Here is a 12,591-nt window from a genome sequence, read left to right on the forward strand (position 1 = left end):
AACCAGCCTCTGGTGTTACATGGCGAGCCCCAAGGAGACTTTCCAAGCAGTTGCTCAAGGAGTGAAGGGGTACCCCACCCTGCTTTAATATGACCTGGAGTGTGTTTAGAGGCCATTGGGTTGTCACATGCAAGGAGGCTACTGTTTATATTTAACAAGACAAGGCTCTAGCTATCCTGGGCCTCCTGTGGCACACAGGACTGGCACCCCACAAAGCACAATCAGCTGATGGATAAGGAACCCCACTTGTTGATGACTGTGCATCCGACACCTGCAGAGACTTTTCGGACCCCACTTTCCCCAGGGCCGGTTTAAGGATGTTTGAGACAAAGCCACCTGTTCCAGCGCTCTTGTTACTAGGACAGGGCAAGATCAGAATCATCCAGGGTTCTGCCCAGCCTGGATGCTGAGCCCCTAGTTTGCTGCCAGGAGCCCCGCTCCCCACAGAGCTAGAAACGTAGAAGGTGCCAAGATCCCTTATTGGAAATAGCATCATGTTCACCCAGTAAGATGTCCTGCTGCTTAGTCAGAAGTTGTGGGCTTGAGGGCGGTATGGATAAATGCCAGCTAGTCATGAAGCCCCTAAAGTTAGCTGTCTTCACTGTGGGTCTAGCCTGGGAGCCTTCCCGCATTCTGGAGCTCTGGTCTGTACCTTAGAAAAGGTGTTCTAGGGCTTAGGGATTTAGCTCAGTGGTAGAGTGCTTGCCTAGCAAGTGCAAGGCCCTGGGTTCGGTCCCCAGCTCCGAAAAAAAAGAAAAGAAAAAAAAAAAGAAAGAGAAAAAAGAAAAGGCGTTCTACCCGGAGGAGAGTAGAGGGATGTTCGTATCTTTTAGAGTGGCTCTCTTCTGCAGACTGCACCTCCCCCCCCCTCCCTCCCTCCCTCCCACAACACCCACCCCCCACCCCCACCCCAGATCCCGCTGACTGATGGCTGTTTGTTTTCTTGTAGGCAATTGCGCCTCTGCTGGAGAACAACCACCCACCACCAGATCTCTGCGAATTCTTCTGCAAGGTACAGTATCACCGCCGTGGGCTGCCAGAGGCCACCGCCACCACGGTGTGCCAACTAGATGGGTCCGAGCGCCCCGGCTGAAGGCCAAGCCTACCTGGCAACCTGGTCAGGGTGCCAGATGCAGGCAAAAGGCGTCCAAGTGCCCATTCTTGGGGTTGCTGTCCTCTGCCAGACAGGCTGAGGAAGAACCGGGCGTCTGGCTTTTCTGTGCACTATTCCTGGCTGTCTTGGGAGGCAGCTTGCAGCCAGTCTTCTAGATTCCTGACGTCAGAGCTGGGTTATTCTTAGCTGAGGCTCCTCTGAGCACTGACTGGCCCAGGGTAGGGGCCCAGCAAAGCAGGGCTTTTCCCTGGACAAGGGAAACTGGCAGCATGTGCCAGGTCAGCTTGGAGGAGCTACAGACCAGGGCAGCATGCCCAGGGACCTGGTGCCAACCTCCCAGCAGAGTTTGTCCGCAGCATACCCAGGCACACCAGGGGACAGGGCCTTCCCAGAAAGCACAGCTCAGCAGCTTGGGGGCTGGACTGGCACACAAATCTGTCCTTTGCACACACGCTCGTGCGCTCTCTCCCCCCCCTCCCCCCCCTCTGTGAATGTGCGTGCGCGCACGTGTGTGTTTACTCTAATAACTTGATATCCTTAGAAAGACACACGCTTGCTTCTTTCACCTCCCCGGCACTGCCATGCCGTAGCCCCGCCGACTAATTTCCTTTGTGTTCTCTCCTTCCTTGGTTCTCCTGGGTACCATGTGGGTCCCTGCCCCCCTCTACAACCTCATGCTGCCTGTTGGAGACATTGGAAAATGGGGCAAGACTGTGTTCTGTTTGGCTCTGCTTCTCCTATAAGGTGACATTTCCAGTGACTCACACATTGGCCAGCCCATGGCACCCAGGGGGCAGTTTAGGACCCAGCACAGAAGTCCCTTTCTTCAAGTGTTATAGGCGATGGGTCCTTTGGTCCAAGTAGGCAAGCAACTACTCGCACGGCAGTCCCACACAGGAGAGGAGCCTCTGCCTCAGAGCTCAGTGTCAGCTCCCAGGCAGATGAAGTAAGGGAGCCCCGCCCAGCCTTTTTCCCCGGTTTCATAGTTAAGCAGTGTTTATTCCAGAAAAGTTGACCTTTGTTAAAGTCTTTTAAACGATTTATTTACTTACTCCGTACGCTTGTGCACACATAAGCCATGGTGAGTGTATGGAGGTCACAGGAGAACTTGTTAGAAGCCAGGTACTCCTTTAACCTTGTGGGTTTTAAGGATCCAACTCAGGTTGTCAGGCTTCGTGGCAAACACCCTTACTTGCTGAGCAACCTCACTAGTCCCCCTCCACAAGTAAGTCTTTCTCTGGGGTCCCTGCTAGCATAAAACAAAGTAGGAGAAAATGGGCCCTGGGCAGTCCCTGCTGGGATCTAAATGGAGAGATAAGAACACGACCAGGGCCATGGGGCTTCAGGCTGTCTTTGCTCTGGTGGCTAAGCCCTGGGAGAGGAGCTTCATTGCTTCAAAGCCCCCCCTCACCAGCTCCCTGGTGCCTCTGAGCCTGTCTGGGGAGTCTCCAGACAGCCCTTCCGGCTGGACTTCCAGATCTCAGACACAAAGGTTTGAGGAAATTTTGCTGCTCTGGTTTCCCAGGAAAGCCCTGGGCTCTTTCTCCTCAGGTCCATTGACCTTATTAAGAGTTGCAAGCGGAAATCTTTCTGGGGCAAGGGGCTCATAGGTGCAAGCAGGTCAGTGGGGCAAGGTTACTGGGTCAAGAGAGCTTGTCTGCTCCGTGGAAGGCCTAATTCAATTTCAAAGCAAGGTGTAGTGGTAGAATACGTGCCTAGCATAAACCCCACTAAGTGTCTGCATTTGATTCCCCATCACTGCTTGAAACTGTGTTTGACGGCTGAGAAGTCAGAGGCTGCCCTACATCTAGAATGTTCTCCAGCTTATCAGACAGGCCTGCTGAATCTTACAGAAGGATTGAGATTGGAGGCAGAACATACCTTTCTGAAATGGCCTTAAATGGTCAAACAAAAACCAAAAAAAGATTCTATCTTGTCCATTTTTTTTAACCTTACTTTAAAAAAACAGAAAACAAAAAACCACTCATCCAGTTGAGTTAGAAACCTAAATCCACCCATAGACTTGCATAGCAGATTCAGATTCTGTCAGTTGCCAGAATTTTGAGGCAGTCGAGGTATCCCTCAGTTAATTGTGGTCTGCTCATCCAGTGGAATCTGTGCATGTATGTGGGTGGGTGACTGTCTATGCACACGTGTGCACATGTGTGCAGAATTCAGAGGACAACCGCGGGTGCCTTCCCTTCCTCAGACAGGTTTTATATTTTGACACAGGGCTTCTTCACCGGCCTGTGGCTTGCCAATTAGCCCCACTGCTGTCTCTCTGTCTCCCAGTGTTGGGATCACGAGCATGTTGGTTTTAGTTTTATGTACTTATAAATGTATGTCACAGGGGCTGGAGAGATGGCTCAGGGGTTAAGAGCACTAAGAGGGGTTAAGGGTCCAGAGGTCCTGAGTTCAATTCCCAGCAACCACATGGTGGCTTACAACCATCTGTAATGGGATCTGATGCCCTCTTCTGGTGTGTCTGAAGACAGCAACAGTGTGTACTCACATACATAAAATAAATAAAATCTTAAAAAAAAAAATGTATGTCACATGTTAGATTTAGGTGGGTTCCCACAGAGGCCAGAAGAGGGCATCAGATATCCTGGGATTGGAGTTTATAGGTAGCTGTGAACTACCTTTTTGGAAATTCCCACCCTTTGCAAGAACAGCAAGCCATGGTAACCATGGAGCTACCCTCTCCACTCATTCCCGGCTTGTTTAAGATTTATTCATTGTGATTGATTGATATATATAAGTACACTGTCGCTGTCTTCAGACACACCAGGAGAGGGCATCAGATCCCATTACAGATGGTAGTGAGCCACCATGTGGTTTCTGGGATTTGAACTCAGGACCTCTGGAAGAGCAGTCAGTGCTCTTAACCACTGAGCCATCTCTCCAGTCCATGTCTGTTTGGTCTTTTTGTTTTTTTGGTTTTTTTTTAAAGATTTATTCATTTATTATATATAAGTACACTGTCGCTGTCTTCAGACACACCAGAAGAGGGCATTGGATCTCTTTACAGGTGGTTGTGAGCCACCATGTGGTTGCTGGGAATTGAACTCAGGACCTCTGGAAGAGCAGTCGGGCTCTTAACTGCTGAGCCATCTCTCCCGCCCTGTTTGTTTGTTTTTAACGTGGGTTCTAGGGATGGAACCCAGCAAGCACTTTTCTGAGTCATCTCCACGGACCCCATTACAGCTGTGGTAGCTCACATCTGTGATCCCAGCGGTGGGGGAAACTGAGGCAGGAGGACCTTGATTTCCAGGACAGCCTGAACTACTTAGCGAGATCCTGTCTCAAAAAAGGAAGGGACGAGAAGCTGTGAGAACCCTGCAGGGAGCACTCCCACACACCCTGTGAGAGTTACCACCACATAAGGACACCCCATACTGCACAGGCTTCGTGCCTTTGTGGTTTCAGCCATGGGTTGAGCATCTGTAGTACCGAAGTCTGAAATCCAAAATGCTCCAAAACCCCAAACTTCTGAGTGCTCACAGGACACCCTGAGTAGGAAATCGTCAGAATGGGCATGCTGAAAACATTGCGTAAAAGTACCCTAAGGCTCTACATAAAAAAGGACCTATTACTTCAGGGCTCTGCATCTCAGTCAGTGCCGGTTAACCTGAGTACAGAGCTCTGGGAGTGCCAGGCTGCTAGGAAGGGTCAGAGCTCAGTGCTTGCAAAGACTCGGGGAGGGACAGAATGCTATCCAACAGAGCGCAAGGCAAAACTACTGTATACTACTGTCGTTGGTGATTTGAGCCCTTAACCTTGGGTCTAGACCCCTAGAAGGGACACTCAGAGGCCAACCAAGTGTGAAATGTCGGAATGAGAAAATAAATGCCTGCAAACAAGTGTGCTGTGGTGCTGTGAGCAGTCGACCGCTGGGGAGGCTGGAACACATCCCCACTTGGCATTCGTGCTCTGAGCCTAACTCTGCTCTGAAGCATGAGGTCTTCCTCAACGAGCTGCATCATTCAGCAAAGCAAACCATCTTCTTAGTGGGCTTGGTATCATCTTGTGGCCTCTGGAAGCAGCAGGCCGTGGGTGGGGCTCCCCCAGCCTACACTGACTGGCTGCACCCTTCTCCCCCTCCCCCAGCACTGCAGAGAGCGGCCCCGGTCTATGGTGGTCATCGAGGTGTTCACACCGGTGGTTCAGAGGATCCTTAAGCATAATATGGTGAGTACCTGGACAGCCGTGGGTGGCTGGGTGTGGCCAGGGGCAGTTTCAGAAGCTGGGAGTTGGTGCGGCCTGTCCTTCAGGACTGTCTGTCTCCCGTCAAGCAGACAGCAAAATCCTTTGTAGGTCAGGATAGATGTTGTTACTGGGATCATGGCTTCCATTGAGTGGTCCCCACTATGGGACGCAGGCAGTACTCCGCTCACCGGGTTGTGGAGTGGGGCTCTTCACTCTTGAAGGGATAGCCTGGGCTCAGCGAAGGGTGTGGTGTAGGGGGTGAGAGCGGGATTCAGGGTGAGAAGGCCTTCAGCAGTTGTGGTCTCAGCTGGATGTAAATGTCAACATCTGAGTGGTGACTTGTGGAACCTTGCCCCGGGGATCTTTCTCCCTCCAGCTTGTCACCTCAGTCCAACCAGGACTCAGGAAATAACATACCCTTCAACTCTACCCAAATAGGACCCTAACACAGACAAAGGACATTTCGGGGTCTGGAGGTGTTCCTCGGTTAATAGTATACCTGTTTAGCATGCATGAGACCCCAAGTTCTGTCTCCAGCATCACGTAAACCAAGTGGGTAATGGACCCTAGGGAAGGTGGATGGGAGCAGGCAAGTCAGTTCAAGGTCACTGTCAACTGCATAGTGAGTTAAAGGTCAGCTTGTTCTACATGAGAGCCTGTCCCGTGTAAAGGCAAAGGTGACCAGGGGCGCACACAGTAGGGGGAAATCTAACCAGAGTCGAAGTTAGTCCGTTTTCAAAAACCTAAAGACACAACTTAATCGTCCCCTTTAAGGACCTGCCGTTCAGTGTCTGAGGTACTTCCTGTGAGTGTGGCAAATAGTAGAGACTCAGGGAGCAAGACCTGCTGGCTGACCACAGGTCTCCATCACAGACAGCGCCTGAGAAGAACGGGTGTGTTTCTGGAGATTTACTGGATACCTTTTTTCGGAACCAGATACCATGGCGCATCGTTAAGAATTCGAAGAGACGTTTTCTTGCTAGAAGAAGTACATCGGAAGGATGGCTTGGGAGGTGGCCCGCTGAAATGAGAGGTCACTTTGCACATGCAAGGATAGGAATGCAAAATCCCAGGGCCTTGTATGTGTTCTTAGCACTGAGCTATGCCCCTGCCTGCTTGACAGTCTGGTGACGTTGGGCATGCACTCACTGCATAGCTCTGGGAGGATCTTGACCACATACATGCAGGTTGATTAGGGAGCACGGGCAGGAGGCAGGGTGAACAGCAGGAGCTATGAATGGAGCACAGTGGGCCTCTCCCTAGATAGGAAGGCAAGCCGAAGTATTCCAGAGCCTCCTATCCTGCAGGACCTCATTCCTAGCTGAGTGCGGCATGTGTGTAGGCCCACGGTGTGCACACGTGCTTGAGCATGAGAGTATGTCTGCACATTTCTTAAGCTCCTCTCTCGTTCTGTCCCTCTCCTGTGTAAACAAACGACCTTAAGGGACACCCAGTAAGTAAAACCACCCCTACTCCTATGCTGGGGGGTCAAATCCAGAGCTCTGCTCTGCCCCTGAGCCTGCAAGTTGATTTTTTTCAAGGGGTCCCATTGAGTGGGGCAGGATGAGTTCCAGTGTCACCCGTGAGACATCTTGCTGGCCAGATAGATTTTTTTCAGAGTTGGAACACCAGTGTGTCTTCCTCTCGCTGAGCGACGACACCAGTGGCAGGCCGACCAGTGGGGACCGGTACCTGACAGCCCTTAGAGTTGCATCTCCCGCTGATCGTGGGAATAAGCACAGTTGGATAGCATTTGGGCCTTTCTTAAAAGTGCTTCCTCTTTCTTGTTGCCCACTTCTCCAGACCAGGGCAGGGGTAGGAAAAGACCCTGGACCACTGTGGGTACTTGGCTTGTACCTCCTGGTCGGGCTTTGTTTGCCTATACCCATTGATGTCTGTCTCAGAGAACGCCACTCCACTAGAGCAGGAAGAGTCCCTTTGTCCTTGCTCGGGGCCCATAATTAAGCCTCAAGTGAGGCTACAAATGGACACCTGTGAGCTCTGGATGCAGCTGTACCCCAGGCTGGGAACACTACCTTTGTTAAGTGGCCATCTTGCTCCTCATTACCTCAGCTTCCTCCCTTCCCCGTCTTCAGTGACGCAACCACGCTGCCCTTCCCCGGCTGTGTTCTTACACACTGGCTGCCTCCTGCACGCCCACGCCCGACACCCACGTCGCCTTCCAGTTCCCACCAGCGTTCTCCTTTGAGCGTAGGCCCTCGCTGTGTAATCCAGGCTAGCCACGGACTGACGAATGTCCTGCCTCGGCCTCTCCAGAACTAGGATCATAGGCGTGTGCCATTGTTCCTGGCTTCCTGCTGTGCCTTCCAGGGTGGCTTCTCCTCTTCAGACACACTTTTTGGACTCGTGCGGGAGACTAAGGGGTGTCTGGGGTCTGCCAAACCAAGAGAAGCCCCTGAGGAACTGTGTCTGGGCTCATCCCAACTCAGGAGGAAGCTGGCGTCGCCTCGATGTCTGTGGCCGGGGTCCTCAGAGCGATGCTTGCCCAGAGCCACCTAGTCCCAACCCAAAGAGATGAGTTTCCCTTCTCACTATGTACACTTCTACACTGGCGTCTCTCAGACTGCTGGCTGGCTACCTTAGACGCCAGCTCAGGGAATTGGTTCAGGTGGCTACCTCAGAAGAGCTTGTAGTTTCCCGGGTGACCAGAGGCCAAGCAGAACATCTGCCACTCAGGGGTCTGACAGAGGACAGACCTAGACTTGATGAGCTCGGCCTGCCGGCAGGTTCATGCGATAGGAACATGCAGCCTGCTCCAGGACTCCTCCTCACCATGGGAAACGTTAGAGGTGTGAGTTCGTGTGTGGCGTCTCCCTCCACCAGCTCCTTCTGGCCATGCCTGCTGAGCTCTACCTTTGCTCTCTCTCCAGGACTTCGGGAAATGCCCAAGGCTGAGGCTCTTCACCCAGGAGTACATCCTCGCCCTGAATGAGCTCAACGCAGGCATGGAGGTGGTCAAGAAGTTCATTCAAAGGTGTGTCTTGCCTACCCACCCAGCCACCCCCTCCTCTCCCTGCCCTACACTACCTGGTTTGTGACACTCAGGGAAGAGCGGGTCTTACCTAAGACTCTCCGAGCCAGGCATGGTCCCAGCTGCTTGCTTGTTGTGTGACCATGAGCTTGTCTGCCACTGTGCCTCTGCGATCCCGCTTCCTTTGATGTCCCCGGGAGACTGTTATTATAACTAGCTAACACAGGAAGAAACCCTTAGCGGGGTGGAGGGGAGCTTCTGAACCGTGTTCCTGTCTCTGTGGCCCCCTCCCCCAGGGGGCTGTGGGTATTTAGTGTGGAGCAAGGACCAGGGACAAGAAGCAGTGTTGACTGCTCACGTTGGCCTATATTCTGCGAGGTTTCCTCTTCAAATGGTCTCCTCGTGCCTCAGTTTCCTTATCTGTGAAATGAGATCTCCAGTGCCCATTCGGGTCAATGACTATGACAACCCCAGTGAGCTGAAGTATACAATTTCTCCTTTGTTTAAAGAAAACCTGGCTTGGGGGCTGGGGATGTGGCAGCGGGCAGATTGCCTAGAATGCTTGAAGCCTGGGATCCACCCCCAGTCCAAGGGAAGCCATGCATCCCAATGCAGTTCTATGGTCCCCGCCCTCGGTAAATGGAGGCAGGGGAACCAGAGGTCCAGACTCATCTTGGGCTACGTCGCAAGTTCAATCCAGCCTGAGCCAATTACAAAACTTTGATTTGTGACCTGTGCCCACTGCAATCCCACAGCACATGACTGTGCTCAGGCAGTTGTCCAGCAGGGCCTGATGTCAACCCCCCCCCCATTCTCCGCCACACACATGTGCACGCATGTGCACACTTCTAACCTTGACTCTGGTCTGTGGGGTCAGAGCAGGACAGACTTGTCTCAGTGACAGCAGCCACAATGGCAGTTTCCTAGAGAGGTTCCGTGTGTCATCCTAGACACACAGGTCAGCCCATTTTACAGGTAAACAACCATGGCACAGAGGCCTCCATAACAAACAGTACAGTGACACCTACTAAGGGCTCTGTAGTGCCGCTTGCCCTGTGCTCAGCTAAGGTGACCCGAGATGACATTGTTTTTAGCAAAGCACACTTTTAAGACTAAAACCATCGTGAATGGTCATTTCAGAAACACCTGTGCCGATGGCGCTGTCCCAGGCTAGAGCTGCACGGTCACAGCTAGGTTTGATCCTCTGTCACTGGCTGAGGAGAGTCTGTCTCTCTTCACACAGCTCAAGGCCTAGGGGTAGAGTCTAAGCAGTTGGCTAGGCCACTGAGCTGTCACCCATCTTGGCTAGGAGCTCAGACCTGAGTCACCAGCCACGTGGCACAGGCTCTCCCCCGCCTCATGAGGGCTGACAGAAGAGGTGGCCTCCCACCTGGAGCACCTCCCTAACTCCACCTCTGGCCGACAGCTCCTCCACAGCCTCCTTACCTCCCTGTCCTCTCTTTCAGCATGCATGGCCCCACAGGGCACTGCCCACACCCCCGGGTCCTGCCCAACCTCGTGGCTGTGTGCCTGGCTGCCATATATTCCTGCTATGAAGAGTTCATCAACAGGTCAGTGCTAGTGTGCTGCGTGGGTCCGGGTGGGAGCACGGGGCCACCCTGACCTGGGATTGTGTCACTGAAGAGGACAGATTGTCATCCCTCTCTGCAAATGGCCGTGGGGTGTGGAGCTAGCCCTGGGTTAGGGCTGAGAAAAGAGCATGAAGCCCAGCATCAGAAGCCACAGGGCAGAGGCACCTAGGCTTTAGCTACTGGTGTGTCCTAGGCTGAAGGCTGCTCACTATGGGACAGGTAGCGCTCAGGGAGTGAGCCAAAAGGCTGCTCAGGCATGCCAGTGTGTGTGGCACTCGGGTGTTTGGGTGAACACCCGTCTGTCCTTTTAGGCTAAGGCAGGAGGGTAGTGACAGGTTTAAGGCTACATAGTGAGGACTTGAGGGGGAGGGGACGGACGTGGAAAGAGTCTACGTGTGTGTGTGTTTACGTGTGCATGGGGGAGGGGATGTTACAGCATTTTCCAGCCTTGCCGTTGGGATCTTGGGTCTTGGTGAACAGGGTTAGTACGCCGGCTGCAGAAGAGTATATTTTCAGAGCTAGGAAGTGATTGTTTTGTGCCTGTGGTCACCTCCCCTCCTGAAGCAAATGTTCTCAGGGGACTCATAGATCCCTGACTACACCAGAGTCTGTCAGGTAGGAGACAGGCCGTGCACATGGTAAAGCCCAAGTAGTGAGGGGACCAGAATGGGTGTTTGCTTGTGAGCAGGGGGAAGCTTCAGGGCCTAGGATTTAGGTGGAAGCCGGTGTCTGCTGACCCAGCTCAGACACCTGACCCAGGAAACGAGGTGTGACTCACTCAGTTGTATATCTCTTTACCCATCCTCCAAGGTTTGATCCAGACCCATCTGTTCTGGTTAAGGCTGTTTGGGGGATGCCGGAGGACACGGGTGCCATTGATCTGTGAGCTACTTCCTGTAGTATTGTAGGTCACGCAGGACATGGTGCTGCAGCTGCCCAGTTGTTGAGTTGAAACGCTACACAGCTCTGAGGGGCCCCTGCTGTCTAGGCACCGGTAGACCTGGGGGGGGGGTGGCGCTAGGCACTAGTAGAGCCGGGGGCTGGGGGTCGGGTGCAGCATGTACTGAATGAAGTATTCTCACAACAAAAAGGCCCTAGAGCCTTTGGAAATCTCTGACCTTGGTGGATGGAGCTACTAAAACCAGAAGGCAGAGAAGGATGGGGCTGTGACAGATCAGGCATGTTTCAAGGTATCAGGGCATGAGAGAGGAGAGTTGGTCTTCCACCCCTCCATCCTGGTCCTAACATTGAGAGGAGTCCTCTCAATGCAGTGACCAACCATGTCCTTGTTTTTGAAAGATGGCTGGATCCCAGGAGTCTGCTCAAAGACTGTGCTGCCCCTTCCCCTAGGAAGACAGCTCCTGTCTGTCTGTACATCCCCTCCCATCCCGCAGTTGCTGGTGACATCACCGACCAGAGAGCCTTTGTCCTGGAGATGTAGCTGTTGGACTTTTGCCAGCACAATACAGGGTCTACTCAGCTTACAAAAAAGAAAAGAGGAACAAATACCCGGGCTCCCCAGTGCCATTCTGAATTAACTGGTGTGGTCTCGGTGATATTTGGAGTCCCCGGACTAGAGCTAAGAACTCTTGCCAGTAGAAAGCTAGAAGGGCCCTTCAGGTAGGTGCTATTGAAGACAAGACCACCAGACTTAGGGAAGCAGAAGAGGAGCAGAGGATGCAGTGTGTGCAATGGCCCAGTGGTGATGGGGCTACCGTTGATCATAGCATTTTTCCATCCGTGTTTCCCGAACCACTCAGAGCCACTCAGCCTGCTGCAGTTCCGTGCAGACTTTGTCGGCTGGGGATTCAGGAGTCCACTTGCCTTACCTGCCCAGGGTCTACTCATGGACAGAGCAGGAACCCAGGGAAATTGGTGCAGCTAAGACTAGAGAGAGAGAAGCTGAGGACAAAGGGACTCCCCAGGGCCGGTGTTGAAAGCAGATTGAGCTCAACAGGTAAAGTGTCTGCTGTACAAGTGTGAGGACCAGAGTTCAGAAGCTAGGGTTTGTGAGTAGGCTCGGTAGCCATTTATAATCCTAGCGATGTGGTAGATTTCCTAGCTACTGGCCTAGGGAAATGGTCAAGCTTTAGGTTTGACTGCAAGACTCTGCTGCCATAGATAAGGTGGAGAGCAATCAAGTAAGACATCCGCCATCAACCTCTGGCCACTGCGTGCATGTGCCCACATGCATGCAAACAGACAGACACGCCCACACTGCAACACACACACATACACACACACACTATGAGTAAGAAGTAAGCTTAGGTTCAGCATGTAAGTGTGGGACTCAGATACCGAGAAAGAGGAGGCCTTAGAGGAGGCTGGCCTGGCTCATGTGTTCTGAGAACATGGGCGAGCCATCAGACAGTTTAAGAAGGGGAGGGTGGTCATGGGATTGCCCTTCCAGCCACCACCCTGCTACTGCTGCAGGGTGAGAGAGATGGGCTTCAGGGCTTCCGTCACGAGGGACCGTCAAGATGAAGGCACGAGGAGGATAAGATAGATCGTCCTTCCTCCCACGCAGTCTGGCCTTGGCTCTCAGCAGTGCACAGCTGAGCCCCTGGAAGCCCTCGAGTTGGGGGTCCCAGCTGATGACATGGCTCCCTCTTCCTCCAGGCCTGCCAAGTTGTTGTTTCCTTTCGGCCCATTGGTCAGTCCCTCCCCAGTGTCCTCCAGGCCTC

The 12,591-nt window shown here is 52.9% G+C and overlaps 1 protein-coding gene across 1 annotated transcript in view; it reads left to right on the plus strand.

The window, feature by feature from the left end:
• Positions 1–12,591, plus strand: part of Cmip (c-Maf inducing protein) — a 205,635-nt gene that overhangs the window by 166,373 nt on the left and 26,671 nt on the right. The window contains exons 6-9 of the mRNA XM_032887960.1: positions 950–1,012; positions 5,225–5,305; positions 8,215–8,318; positions 9,782–9,886. Coding sequence (XP_032743851.1) covers positions 950–1,012; positions 5,225–5,305; positions 8,215–8,318; positions 9,782–9,886 — 353 coding nt within the window. The remainder of the gene's footprint in view (positions 1–949; positions 1,013–5,224; positions 5,306–8,214; positions 8,319–9,781; positions 9,887–12,591) is intronic.

Source organism: Rattus rattus, chromosome 17 (assembly GCF_011064425.1).
Source record: "Rattus rattus isolate New Zealand chromosome 17, Rrattus_CSIRO_v1, whole genome shotgun sequence".
Lineage (NCBI taxonomy): Eukaryota > Metazoa > Chordata > Mammalia > Rodentia > Muridae > Rattus > Rattus rattus.